The sequence below is a fragment of the Heptranchias perlo genome, chromosome 18, assembly GCF_035084215.1.
Source record: "Heptranchias perlo isolate sHepPer1 chromosome 18, sHepPer1.hap1, whole genome shotgun sequence".
Taxonomy (NCBI): Eukaryota; Metazoa; Chordata; class Chondrichthyes; order Hexanchiformes; family Hexanchidae; genus Heptranchias; species Heptranchias perlo.
In genome coordinates this window covers 10068498-10082040 of record NC_090342.1, presented here as the reverse complement: position 1 = coordinate 10082040, position 13543 = coordinate 10068498, and the positions used below count along the sequence as shown (strand labels likewise).

General features: G+C 43.8%; 1 protein-coding gene across 3 annotated transcripts in view; it reads left to right on the top strand.

Moving 5' to 3' along the window:
• Positions 1-13543, top strand: part of LOC137334583 (SLIT-ROBO Rho GTPase-activating protein 1) — a 200841-nt gene that overhangs the window by 165036 nt on the left and 22262 nt on the right. For all 3 annotated transcript variants that reach the window (XM_067999367.1, XM_067999366.1, XM_067999365.1), the window contains exons 16-17: positions 10340-10445; positions 12687-12911. In XM_067999367.1, coding sequence (XP_067855468.1) covers positions 10340-10445; positions 12687-12911 — 331 coding nt within the window. The remainder of the gene's footprint in view (positions 1-10339; positions 10446-12686; positions 12912-13543) is intronic.

Genomic DNA, 13543 nt, shown 5'->3' with positions numbered 1-13543 from the left:
AGAGAGGAGATGAGGAGAATTTCTTACCCAGCGAGTTGTTACAATCTGGAATGTACTGCCTGAAAGGGTGGTGGAAGCAGATTCAGTAACTTTCAAGAGAATTGGATATATACTTGATATGTTAGTGGAGAAAGTATTACCCTATTCTATTTTTATAAATAATTTTTAAAAATTCATTCTTGGGAGGTGGGTGCTGCTGGCAAGGTTGGCATTTATTGCCTGACCCTGAGAAGGTGGTGGGTCCGAAGCATTTTAATACAATTGAGTGAATTGCTAGGCCATGTCAAAGGGCAGTTAAGAGTCAACCATGTTAGTGTGGGACTGGAGTCACGTATAGGCCAGACTGGGTAAGGGTGACAGATTTCCTTCCCTAAAGGACATTAGTGATCCAGTTGGGGTTTTACATCAATCCAGTAGCTTCGTGCTTTTTATTTCCATTTTTTTTTTGAAAAACTGAATAAAATTCTTAAAACTGCCATGGTCCATGGCATGCCAAGCCTCTTGATTACTAGTCTAGTAATATAACCATTACGCTACTGTATCCTATAATGTACATAAATTAGGCATCATTTTTTTGTACAATACATACTTAATCTCTCGAGCACTGTTGCGAGCCATCTGGGAGGAAAAATCGCTCTGGCTGAACTCACAACAACCAGTAGGGCCGCACCGTGCCCTGGATGCAATGCAGCCCTGACACATGCGCACTCTAACCGGCAAAAACAACGCGACAGATAGAGCAGTTTCTGGAGAGTCGAGCGTTCGGTATTGTAGCCGCCATCATCAATCAGTTGCCACGAGGATTGACCGATTGCCACAAGGCTTGACGTGTTGGACAACAAATGGTGGGGCGGGGCGGTGTTTAAAATGATAACTTGTAAAATTATAAGGTACATACTGAGAAACTATTTCCTAGTGGGCAATTCAGAACAACGGGGCATAATCTTAAAATTAGGGCTTGGCCATTTAGGAGGGAATTCAGGAAGCACTTTTTCACAGAGGAGTGGACATCTGGAACTCGCCCACTGCCCTGCCCCCTCCAAAAAGATGAGTCAGTCATAATTTTCAAGACTGAGATCGATAGATTTTTGTTGGGTAAGTTTATCAAAAGATGTGGAGCAAAGACGGGTAAATGGAGTTGAGGTACAGATCAGCCATGATCTAACTGAATGGTGGAACAGGCTTGAGGGGCTGAATGGCCTCCTCCTGTTGCTAGGTTCTTATGAATGCGTTTGCAATTTTGTAACAGGCATATAGTGCACAGGGGAAACCTTCCCTCGGTAATCCTTGATTGTACCTACTAGCTCTTTAATGAACAGCAACAGCATCCACAGTAGGATTGTATTAGTTATTAATTGGGGACCTTGTTGATTTGTGCAACTTTTAAAATTGGCAGTTTCTAGTCAAGAAGCTTTAGTATTAAAATGCTGCTTTCTGTAACTTTCTGGCAGTTCTCGAGCAAGTACCAGTTATAGATTTTGATTATTCATAAATTGCAGAAATAGTGCTAGCCTGGGGTGTTTTTCTTGAATGCTGCTATTAAACATGCAAAAGGAAGATCTCGGTCTCCACCTCCACCTCAACACATACACACTAGACTAGTGTTCCTGTGCTCGTCCTCAAACACAGCCGATGCACAGCGATCAAGCATTCCAGAGGCACCGGTTCAAATTCATAAATTGCTAAGCAAAAGAGGTTTACAAGAGTGTGTTTCAAACACACTCTAGCTAAATGGGTCCAACTGGCTTGTAAAATTCTTCCCGTTTCATATCTAACGTCACCTTGACTTTTATTGTTTATTTTAAATAGAGGAGTAAACTCAGATGCTCCCAGTACGGGAGACGGGTGATATGCTTTCAGAGTTGATTTATTTCTCTCAACAAATATTTTCCCTTCAAGTACAGCAAGTTTGAACCTTCTCAAATAAAATATAACAAGAGTGTTTACATTTCACAGATCCAACACCGACTGCTGTGCTGGAAGACCGCTGTGTATATCAAGTGAAATATGTTTTGTTTAACGCTTTAAATCACAGTCTTAATTTTTTCTTCCTGCCCCTGTTTAGCTTCAGGAGCATATTGCACAGATGCGGTGGAGGCTGGGTCATTGAATATCTTTAAGGCTGAGTTAGATAGATTCCCGATTTAACAAGGGAGTCAAAGCTTATAGTAGGTAGACGGGAAAGTAGGGTTGAGGTCACAATCGGATCAGCCGTGATCTTATCAAAGGGCAGAGCAGGCTCGAGGGGCCGAATGGCCTTCTCCTACTCTTAATTCATATGTTTGTATGCCTCCCATCTTCATCTGTACTCAGAATTTCAATTTTGGTTTTGTTTTTGGCCATAACCATTTATGTTTCCCACTCACTGTTTGCCACAGATTTTTTCCAGTTGCTAGAGAACATAAGAACATAAGAAATTGGAGCAGGAGTAGGCCATTCGGCCCTTCGAGCCTGCTCCGCCATTCAATCAGATCATGGTTGATCTTCGACCTCAACTCCACTTTCCCGCCCGATCCCCATATTCCTCGATTTCCCCTAGAGTCCAAAAATCCATCTATCTCAGCTTTGAATATACTCAACGACCTAGCATCCACAGCCCTCTGGGGTAGAGAATTCCAAAGATTCACAACACTCAGTGAAGAAACTCCTCCTCATCTCAGTCTTAAATGGCCGAACCCTTATCCTGCAACTATGCCCCCTGGTTCTAGACTCTCCAGCCAGGGGGAAATAACCTCTCAGCATCTACCCTGTCAAGCCCCCTCAGAATCTTATAGATTTCAATGAGATCACTTCTCATTCTTCTAAACTCCAGAGAATATAGGCCCATTCTACTCAATCTCTTCTTGTAGGACAACCCTCTCATCCCAGGAATCAATCTAGTGAACCTTCGTTGCACCGCCTCTAAAGCAAGTATACTCTTCCTTAGATAAGGAGACCAAAACTGTTCACAGTACTACAGGTGTGGTCCCACCAAAGCCCTGTACAATTGTAGTAAGACTTCCTTTCTCTTGTACTCCAGCTCCCTTGCAATAAAGGCCAACATGCTATTTGCATTCCTAATTGTTTGTTGTACCTGCATGCTAACTTTTGTGTTTCTTGTACAAGGACTCCCAAGTCTCTCTGAACACCAATACCGACATGGAGGACCTCCAGTTTCACGCATTGTTAAATGGGGGAGAGTGGGGAGGAAGTTAAGGATTTGTTTGCGAATCTGAAAATTGTGAGAAATTTAATTTCTACGAGAGATAATACAGACCTGGCTGCCTCGGTCTACAAACTACATAAATAGAGCCACTAAGTGGATGATCCCATCCCCTTGAACATATTTGTGTGCTGGGAGTCCAAAATTTGCACAGTTGCGTGAGGGTGGTTTGCACACTCATCTTGTAGATCTTCCCACATGGATCCCAGGGGCAACAGGAACAGTTATTGCATGAGTCTGATCTTGCATAATTGGCAGTGCCTTAAATACGTTTTACATGTTTTTACATTGGGGAGACCAAAACTAGGGGCCATAAATATAAGATAGTCGCTAATAAATCGAATAGGGAATTCAGGAGAAACTTCTTTACCCAGAGAGTGGTTAGAATGTGGAATTCACTACCACATGGTGTAGTTGAGGCAAATAGCAGAGTTGCACTTAAGTGGAAGCTAGATAAACACATGAGGGAGAAAGGAATAGGAGGTTATGCTGACAGTTAGATGAAGAGCGGTGGGAGGAGGCTCGTGTGGAGCATAAACACTGGCACGGACAAGTTGGGCCAAAGGGCCTGTTTCTGTGCTGTACATGATATGTAAATCTTTATGTTCAGTCCTTATGGTCAACTGAGATGTCCAGACTGAAGTGTTTAGCCCATAAGTGTCTGACCAACGGTAAATAGTGGAATTGTGAAAGAGCAAGAGTTACAGCAGATTGGTCTACAAATTGCTTGTGTCATCCTGATAGTTTGTCTCGCTTAATATATTGATAGTGACTAGTGACTCAGTTCCATGTTGGGGAATCTAAAGCAAGGCTGAATCATCCTACACACCTGGTTGCCTGCAAGACCTGTCCTTGACGGAGCAGGAATAGCCTCTTCCCTGAATACAGCTGAAGAAATATTAAGATCTGATTTCTTCTCCACATTACCTGCACATGAGCATAACTCATGAGAAGATTGGTCTTGAACGAAGTGAGGCTTTCTGGCTGTATGTAGCAAATTTCAAACTGCTTTACCTTTTTTAAGCATGCAAAGAGAGAGAGAGACACTCACTCAACCTAATAGAAATTCTCCAAAAGATTTATCTTACAGTTTCCCTACATTGCATTTAAGGTAATTGGCAAAAGAACCAGAGGTGAGATGAGAGGTTTTTTACGCAGTGAGTTGTTTATGATCTGGAATGCGCTGCCTGAAAGGGTGGTGGAAGCAGATTCAGTAATAACTTTCAAAAGGGAATTGGGTAAATACTTGAAGGAGAAAGAATTGCAAGGGCAAGGGAGTGGAGCTAATTGGATGGCTGTTTCAAAGAGCTGGCACAGGCATGATGGTCCGAATGGCCTCCTCCTTTGCTGTATTATTCAATGACTACATTTTCAAAAGTACTTCATTGGCTGTAAAGCGCTTTGGGATGTCCTTCGGATGTAAGGCGCTATAGAAAAGGTAGTTCTACTTTCTTTCATTCCTCCTAATATAAATGGCCTGTCTGTCAAATCATATCAAATTTGCTTGGTGCATTAGGTTACTAGGCATAGGATGAGAATCCCAACCTTGTATACTCGGGCTGGTGCACGACTGGAAGAGCAAGTTGGCTGCAGCACTAATGTCAATGAAAAGCCTGATTCAGACAGATGGCTACCGTTAAATATTTACTGTGGCAAAACAGAATGACAGCCAGATTTCATCTGTAACTAATATATTGCTGGTAATGTGATCCTGCTTGTCATGTGATGAGCTGTGGGTGTCAGAAATATTTGAGGCTACTTTTGTAGAATGGACCTTTCTGAACATAGCCAGCCACAGAAGTTAATTCGCAGGAATTTATAGTAAGTGCTGCTTTTTTGAAATAGTCGCGTGTTGTGCTTTCTCAATTAGCCTGAGCAAGTGCTTTCCCACTTTGTCTATAAACTAAATACATTTCAGTTATTTCTTTTTTTTATTATATATTATTTTAAAAAAGGATATGCAGAATTTCACTGATGCTGTTCTGACCAGGCATAAAATTGAACTTATCACGAACCAGCTATGCATTTCCATTCACTCCTTTTCCCATCTCCATTTTAACTCTCCACTTCCACTAATATTTTTAATTGCTACCAGTGAGTTGATCAGAAAGTGTCATGACGTGTAACTCGAGAGTGACGGCCAGCTACTGTTTTCTCTTTCTGCTTCTCACCTTCCCCACCCACCCCCCCCCCCCACCCCCCCCCCCCCCCCGAAAATGTTCTTCTGTTTCTTCTTCCAAGAATGATCTGGTCAAGATTGGCAAAACTCTGCCCCTAAGCACAAAGTCCAAAATATGGATGTCAATTCAAGACCTTTTGTATTACTGTTTGTTCAAGTCAACTTGGCTCAGTGGTCTCTTTCTGAGCGAGGTGGGAGAGCGGGGCCAGAGCTGAACATTGAGGAGGGGTTGGACACCGGGGGAGGACAGAAGATGGAGCAGGATTAAAGGCAAGGGAGAGGAGGAGGAATGTAGAACTGCTTTAGAAGGATGGAGGAAGCAGATATAGAAGGTAGAGCAGGGGGAAACAGGGGGAGGGTCTGATCGTTTCAGTTTGAGGAGACAATGGGAATCAACACCTGGTTCTCCCACTCTCGCTCAGTGCTTGGATGGTGGCATGCTCCCTCACATTTATTGTTTCCATTGCCCCTCCTCGGCCTGTTATCAGCAGCTCTTCCTGATTCATGTTTCTCCTGCCTGTCTCATGTACTAAATGTTTGCCTGTCCGGTAACAGCCAGCAAATAGAGAGAAAGTTGGAGCTGAATTGAATGTTTCTCGCTTTGATACACTGCGTTCCATTTGAACTGTGTGTGTGTGGAGTGCGAGGCTGCGGCTTTTCGGAGCCCAGACCAGTCTTTGGGGAGATTTTGCTGCCAAGAGGCATCAACAACAACAACTTGCATTTATAAAGCACCTTTAACGTAGTAAAATGTCCCAAGGTGCTTCACAGGAGCGTAATCAGGCAAGATTTGACACCGAGCCACATAAAGAGACATTAGGACAGGTAACCAAAAGCTTGGTCAAAGAGGTGTAAGGTGTTAAGGAGCGACTTAAAGGAGGAGAGAGAGGTTTAGGGAGGGAATTCCAAAGATTAGGGCCTCGGCAGCTGAAGACACAGCAGCCATTGGTGGAACGCTGAAAATCGGGGATGCGCAAGAGGCCAGAATTGGAGGAGCGCAGAGATCTTGTAGGGCTGGAGGGGGTTGCAGAGATAGAGAGGGAGCGGCAGTTGTTGTACATTGCAGGAGATTCTCTGGCTACGACTGGATAGATAGGAATGGTAGCTGGCGAGGGCAATCCAAATCAGCTGGAAAACGGGGGCTGCACTGTCGGCCAGGGTGCAGCACGTTACATGTTTACAATGGTGGGGGAGGGTAGCGGAGCAGCAGGAAGAAGACACAAAACGGTGGCACAAACACAATGGAATCTGCCCAGCAACAGCCCACCCGCCCCATCAACACCCCACAAGACAAAATAAAACTGCAGAAATGAATTCTACCCCCTCAGAAACCCATTAAATTGAGTCTTGGTCACCAAGCACAATTTTTCTTTTATATAGGAGAGATTTTCCTGAGCATGGGTCGAGGCACATTGGATTGTTCCACTAATCAAATGGAAGGGAAACCTGTAGCTTCCTGTACTGGCACGCCCTCCGAGCCGTCTAGTGTTCCAATGCTCACCGCATGCTGGCACCACGAACGTACGGAAAAGACGGGCAGGAAAAGACCATCTGGTCCATCAAGCCTGTCCCCACACGGCTGTGATGCCTGAAGCATCGTGATTAGACACCCCCCTGCTTACCAACTGCCATGGAATCTCCCAGGAGAGGCCAAAAAAAAAGAAAATCCAGATCAAGACCCAAGGCCAATTAAGAGGGGGATAAAAAGCATCTGGAAAGTTCCTCTCCAACCCTCTTGGGCGATTGAAACTAGTCCAGGAGGTCAATACAGTGAATCTGGCAGCAGGCCCGTGAAATTTCTCCCCTTAGAAGACAAAATTTGAAATTCAGGGCAAAATCCACGAAAGTAACCTCAAAAAACGGGTGCTAAACTCTCTCCAGACATCATAAACAGGCACAAATTAAAATATTTATGTCCTCGATACTAAAATTATCTTTTCCTTCATCCAGCTAACTGAGCTCAGCTCCATAAAAATTTCCCGTACAGCTCAGATCTAAAGAAAACAGGATAATGTTTTTTAAATAAATATTTCTTTTTAATAATTTTTTATCCTCAAAGAAAAATATATTAAATTTCTACATACAAAAACTTTTCAAAGAACATTGCAACCACACAAATGGAGGGAAGAACTTGTCAGTTCTTATTAGTTTAAAAATAAGGATCACAAAAAAAACAACTAAGAATCTTTCCACAAAACCAACAGACTTAAGCACAGTTCGACAAACTGACCCCATATATATCTTCAAATGGCAGCTACTGGGTCTGACACCAGGCTGGGTGAATCTGTGACGAGCAAGGTGTGACACCCTTAACATTGAAAATTCCTATCATAGCACCACCAACAGGCACTACAAGCAAGTACTAAGAACATAAGAAATAGGAGCAGGAGTAGGCCAATCGGCCCCTCGAGCCCGCTCCGCCATTCAATAAGATTGTGGCTGATCTGATCCTAACCTCAAATCTAAAGAACACAAGAAGCAGGAGCAGGACCCGGCCACTCAGCCCCTGGGCCCGCTCCGCCACCCACAGGGCCTTGACCGATCCGAACTCAGCTTCATGTCCAATTTCCTGCCAGCTCCCCGTAACCCCTAATTCCCTTTACTTCTAGGAAACTGTCTATTTCTGTTTTTAAATTTATTTAATGATGTAGCTTTCACAGCTTCCTGGGGCAGCAAATTCCACAGACCTACTACCCTCTGAGTGAAGAAGTTTCTCCTCATCTCAGTTTTGAAAGAGCAGCCCCTTATTCTAAGATTATGCCCCTTAGTTCTAGTTTCACCCATCCTTGGGAACATCCTTACCGCATCCACCCGTACTGTTACAGGTACTATCGTAGGTTTTCCCATAGGAGCAAAGTTCACCTGAAAATCTTCAATGAAATACCTGCCTCGTGTACAGGATTGAATACATAATAGATTCGGGGGGAGAAAACCCAAAAGGAATCGCTAAGCTACGCAGGTCCTGGCTTGAAATGTAATGTGGACAAGTGTAAAGTACAGCACGTAGAAAGGGAAATCAGACAATATAATGGACGGTGGAAGCAGATTTAATAGTAACTTTCAAAAGGGAATTGGATAAATACTTGAAAAGGAAAAATTTGCAGGGCTATGGGGAAAGAGCAAAGCAGTGGGACTAATTGGATAGCTCTTTCAAAGAGCCGGCACAGGCACGATGGGCTGAATGGCCTCCTTCTTTCTTGTATGATTCTATAATAAAGTGTTGAAATACAAGCTAAGGATGAAGCTGAAAGAGAGTGTTAGTGCCAAACAGGTCCAACCGATGTAGAGCAGCAATTACCAAAGCTAATTGTAGACTATAAGCCAGAGCAGGTAGTGATAAAACGGTACATTTCTCTGGTTAGACCTCACCTTTAATACCGTGTCCAATTCTGCGCGCCAAGAAACGAAGGAGAAATTTAAGCATTGGGGGCAGTGGAGTGAGGAGCCACGAGGCAGATCCCCAGTATGGAAGTTTCAGTTATAAGGAAAGACGTGGGCTTTTCAGCCTGGAAAGGAGGTGTCTGAGAGGTGATAGTCACGGGTGTAGAAAAGATAAATCGGGAATATTATTTTAAATTAAATTGCAGGAGCAGTGTCCAAAGTAGTAAAGGGTAATTTTAGGACTGGTATCAGGAAATTCTTCTTTAAACAAAGAGTGATCAACACTTTGAATGGACTCTCAGATTGAGCAGTGGAGGCCAAAACCCTGGAATTGTTTAAGAAACAATTGGATACTGCAGTGGGGGGATTTTAGGATCTCTCTGGATGGATAAATTAAGATGGGCCAAATGGCCTCCTTCGTCACTAATTATCTTGTGACCTTGTAACTGCCCCTTTGCAGAAGTTGGCACAGTAGTCAGGTTAATGAGGTGTGTAGAGTTGTCCACAGTTCGAACCGCCACACCTTGCAAATCAAGGAGGAGCTAACAGAGAGGGAGAAACCGAACGAACGCTTGTCATAAACTTTTAAGTGCATAAAATAACCTGTAGGTGAAATCATGCCTTTTATCAGACTTGATTGGTTTTGAATTGCACAGAATCTGATAAAATTCGTTCAGACAATTTCCTGAAGCAATTTCTAAACTTTCCAACAATTTTTATTAATGGTTTAGAAAAATTTGTGGCCTATTGTTCAGTAAGACAAATGTAAGTTTAAAAATAACTTTTTAAAAATTAACTTTGAAATAAGAAGCTCTACCACTCTGTTTCTATGTATAAGGTCAACCAATCAAAACCAGTGGCACAGCTGTATCGTGTATGAATGGTCATTACCAATGTAACATGCCATTTTTAAGTATACGAAGTTGATTCCATCGGTCTCCACAGTGTAGAGGGTAATTTGACCTGCATCTAGCACGTGCTATTCCTTATCTATGTTTCAGCCGTGGCTCAGTGGTCGCACTCTCGCCTGTGAGTCAGAAGGTCGTGGGTTCAAGTCCCATCCCAGACACTTGAGCACAAAATCTCAGCTGACACTCCCAGTGCAGTACTGAGCGAGTGCTGTCGGAGGCACCGTCTTTCGGACGAGACGCTAAACCGAGGCCCCATTTGCCCCCTCAGGTGGACCTAAAAGATCCCACAGCACTATTTCGAAGAAGAGCAAGGGAGTTCTCCCCAGTGTCTTGGCCATTATTTATCCCTCAACCAACATCACTGAAAACAGATGATCTGGTTGTTATCGCATTGCTGTTTGTGGGACCTTACTGTGTGTAAATTGGCTGCAGTCGACTACATTACAACAGTGACTAGACTTCAGAAAGTACATAATTGACTATGAAGTGCTTTGGGACATCCTGAGCTCGTGAAAGGCGCTATATAAATACAATTCATTTCTTCATGTCGACACTGCATTCAAAAAATAGAAAAATGTTATGCTCCTCAACCATGACGTCCCTCGCTTGGACGGGTTGGAGCGGTATCTGCTCAGTGTGATCATACACCTATGTTTTGTCTACCAGGAATAGAAAGTCTATACGAGAGAGCTCTCCACCTCCGCAAGATTCTCCTGACCCTGCCTCGGTCTGTGATTATAGTGATGAGATACCTCTTTGCCTTTTTAAACCAGTGAGTATTGCTCCCGATGTCTTCTGTTTATTCAAATGTCTCTGAATTTATGGCAAAATTACTGAAAGGTTAATTATCCAAGTAACTGCCGGTATCATGGTACTTTATCTGCTAATACAGCTATTAATGGAGGTCGTGTAGAGAAAGAGAACCGCAGGGGAAAAGACTATTAAAGCTAGAACAATTTCCCTAAGTAGGCTTTTTGGTAAATGAAAATGATAGTTCACTGATTAAAATGGACCGGCCTAGAAAAGTGGCTATAAAGTTGTCTTTCTGGAAGGAAGGGGGGAGGGGAGGGGAGGAGTTTCCTGACCTCACAGTCCTAACTGGGAGCCTCTTCCACCAGCAGAGCATAGAATAAATTGGGGGGGGGGAACGCTGAACGTGATTTTCCATTTAAATTAATGGTGGAAAAGCCATATGCGGCATTTACCCCACATTTCCGATTTGCATTGCCAAGGGTTGATGCTCCTGCCAGGAACGTGAGGCCGGAAAATGAGCACTGAACCCGATCAGTTTCCGACATGTGGTTCGACATTTAATCAAATGTTTTTGCGATTGTTTGCCAATTAGTTCCACTAAACCAGTCTATAAAATGTGGTACTCTGCACATCTGACGTCGTTCCACCCTTTTTCTTCACTCCCAACAAGTTTGGGACTAATTGGATAGCTCTTTCAAAGAGCCGGCACAGGCACGATGGGCCGAATGGCCTCTTTCTGCACTATACAATTCTATGAATGGTTCAGCCGATTCTGCTCCTTGATCAGTCCAACAGGAGTTGTTCATGAGCGGGACAGGAAAGTGTCACAGGTGATCCAACCAAGATTGGGGTAACTGCCCCACCCCCCCCTACCAGATCACCTTTTAACTATATGGTCAGTCAAGATTGAATGAAACCAGGTTCGCCTGACAAGGAATCTAGTGCCATAGCGTTGTTACTATTGGAACTTAAGAGTTTAATCTTTTGATCTCCCCAAGAACCCCTCTCCATTCACATAACTGTTCTTGGGGAGAGTCTCGGAGCAAATGCAAAGCATTCAGTCTTCAGTACGTCTCGATTGAGCAGCATAGATTTTTTTTTTAAATGGTCAGTGTTTTTGTTCCATTTATTTTGAGAGATTCACCACATTTCAGTGATCTGGAGGTTTAATGAACACACAGCCATGCATGACTATAATGAGCAGCTGCTATCACCTGCTCCCAAATGGTTTCCGAGTGTTTCCTTTCAACTGGTGTTTATCTCGCATACATGGGGCCTTGTTTTTTTTTGTGTCACGCGATAGTTAAATGATGTGTAGTTATGTCTTTGACTCTGCTTTTGCCTCTATGCATCCAGTCTTATTCTTAACAAAATAAACGTTGAAATCGTGGACCATCTTAAGCATACAGAACAACTGTTTGATGTGAGGGGAAACAGAACAACTCTGAACCGTGTAGAATAGGTTTTCTGAATCTTGGGCTTCCCCATGACGTCTGGGTAGAAATGATTACATCTCCAAGATTCCAAGCAAGTGTAGATATGTCTTTGACTCTGATTTTGCCTCTATGCATCCAGTCTTAATCTCAAGATCTTGTTGAATGGCAGAGCAGGCTCGAGGGGCCGGAGGGACTTTTGCTCCTATTTCTCATGTTCTTAGCAAAATAAACTTTGAAATCATGGACCATCTTAAGCATACAGAACAACTGCTTTAGTTGTATCTCGTGTAAAATATGGACCAGGCATCATGAGTGAGGTCTGAAAACTCAAACCAACCAGCGTTCCCTCACCAGGTCCACTTACCTTCGTGGCCAGCCCCACGTAACAATGTGCCAAAGCTTGATGATGTGGAGATGCCGGTGATGGACTGGGGTTGACAATTGTAAACAATTTTACAACACCAAGTTATAGTCCAGCAATTTTATTTTAAATTCACAAGCTTTCGGAGGCTTCCTCCTTCGTCAGGTGAACGATGTGAAAAAAAAAAAGCTTGATGTAAGGGGAAACAGAAAAGCTCTGAACCTTATAGAATAGGTTTTCTGAATCTCGGGCTCCTCCATAACACGTGGATAGGAATGATTACATCTCCAAGATTCCGAGCTTGTAACTCCAACATACAATTTTTGCTGGACGAGCAGCCCTGTTATGTTGGCAGCTGTGTGTGTGGTTGTTTTTTGCTGTAATGATGCAAGCCGTTCTTCCAAGTCCTGTCGCTCGTTCTGAGCTCATAACCTTTTGCTTGATTGCCTTTGTCTCTTGGCAGCTTGTCTCAGTACAACGACGAGAACATGATGGATCCTTACAACCTGGCGATCTGCTTTGGGCCGACGCTGATGCCTGTTCCCGAGACGCAAGATCAAGTCTCATGCCAGGCTCACGTGAACGAGTTAATTAAAACCATCATCATCCATCATGAGATGATTTTCCCAGATTCAAAGGACCTGGATGGACCAGTGTATGAAAAGTGCATGGCCAGTGATGACTATTGGTAAGCTCCCTAATCCTTTTCCTGTCTCTCTCTAACCCTGTGGCACATAATCAGCATCTTGAGTATCAAGTAGTGCAAGTCAGGTCCTTGTACCACTGCAGGAAAACGGATGCCAAGCCAAAGGACGCGAGCTTAGGCGGGATAACGAACGGTTTGGTCAAAGTGAGGGGTCCTAAGGGAGGAGAAGAGGCAAGAGAGGTTTAGGGTGGGATTTCCAGGGAGTAGGAAGGCGCAGCTGCTGATAGGGAGGAGGGGGTTACACAATAGGCCAGAGTCAGGGAAACAGGGAGGCTCGTAGGGCTGGAGGAGGTTACAGAGACAGTGAAGGGCGAGGCCATGGAGAGATCTAAACATAGGGGACTTCAGAGCAAATTCTGCTTCTGTTTACAAACATGTTGAGAAAGCGAATCCTCCCATCAGCACTCTCAAAGTAGTTCGGGACTGATAATGCAGTAACCGGTGCCCATTGAACTGAAGGCATTGGGCTACAGCTCCCTGTGTTATTGTGCAGAGGCCTGAGGCCTACAGTGTGCTTGCTACTGAACAGTGTTGTGCCGAGTGCTTCTGCCACTCTAGAGTCTGCTGAATGTAAGACTTAGTGAGGGCCTGGAATTGATTTAAAAGACACCTAA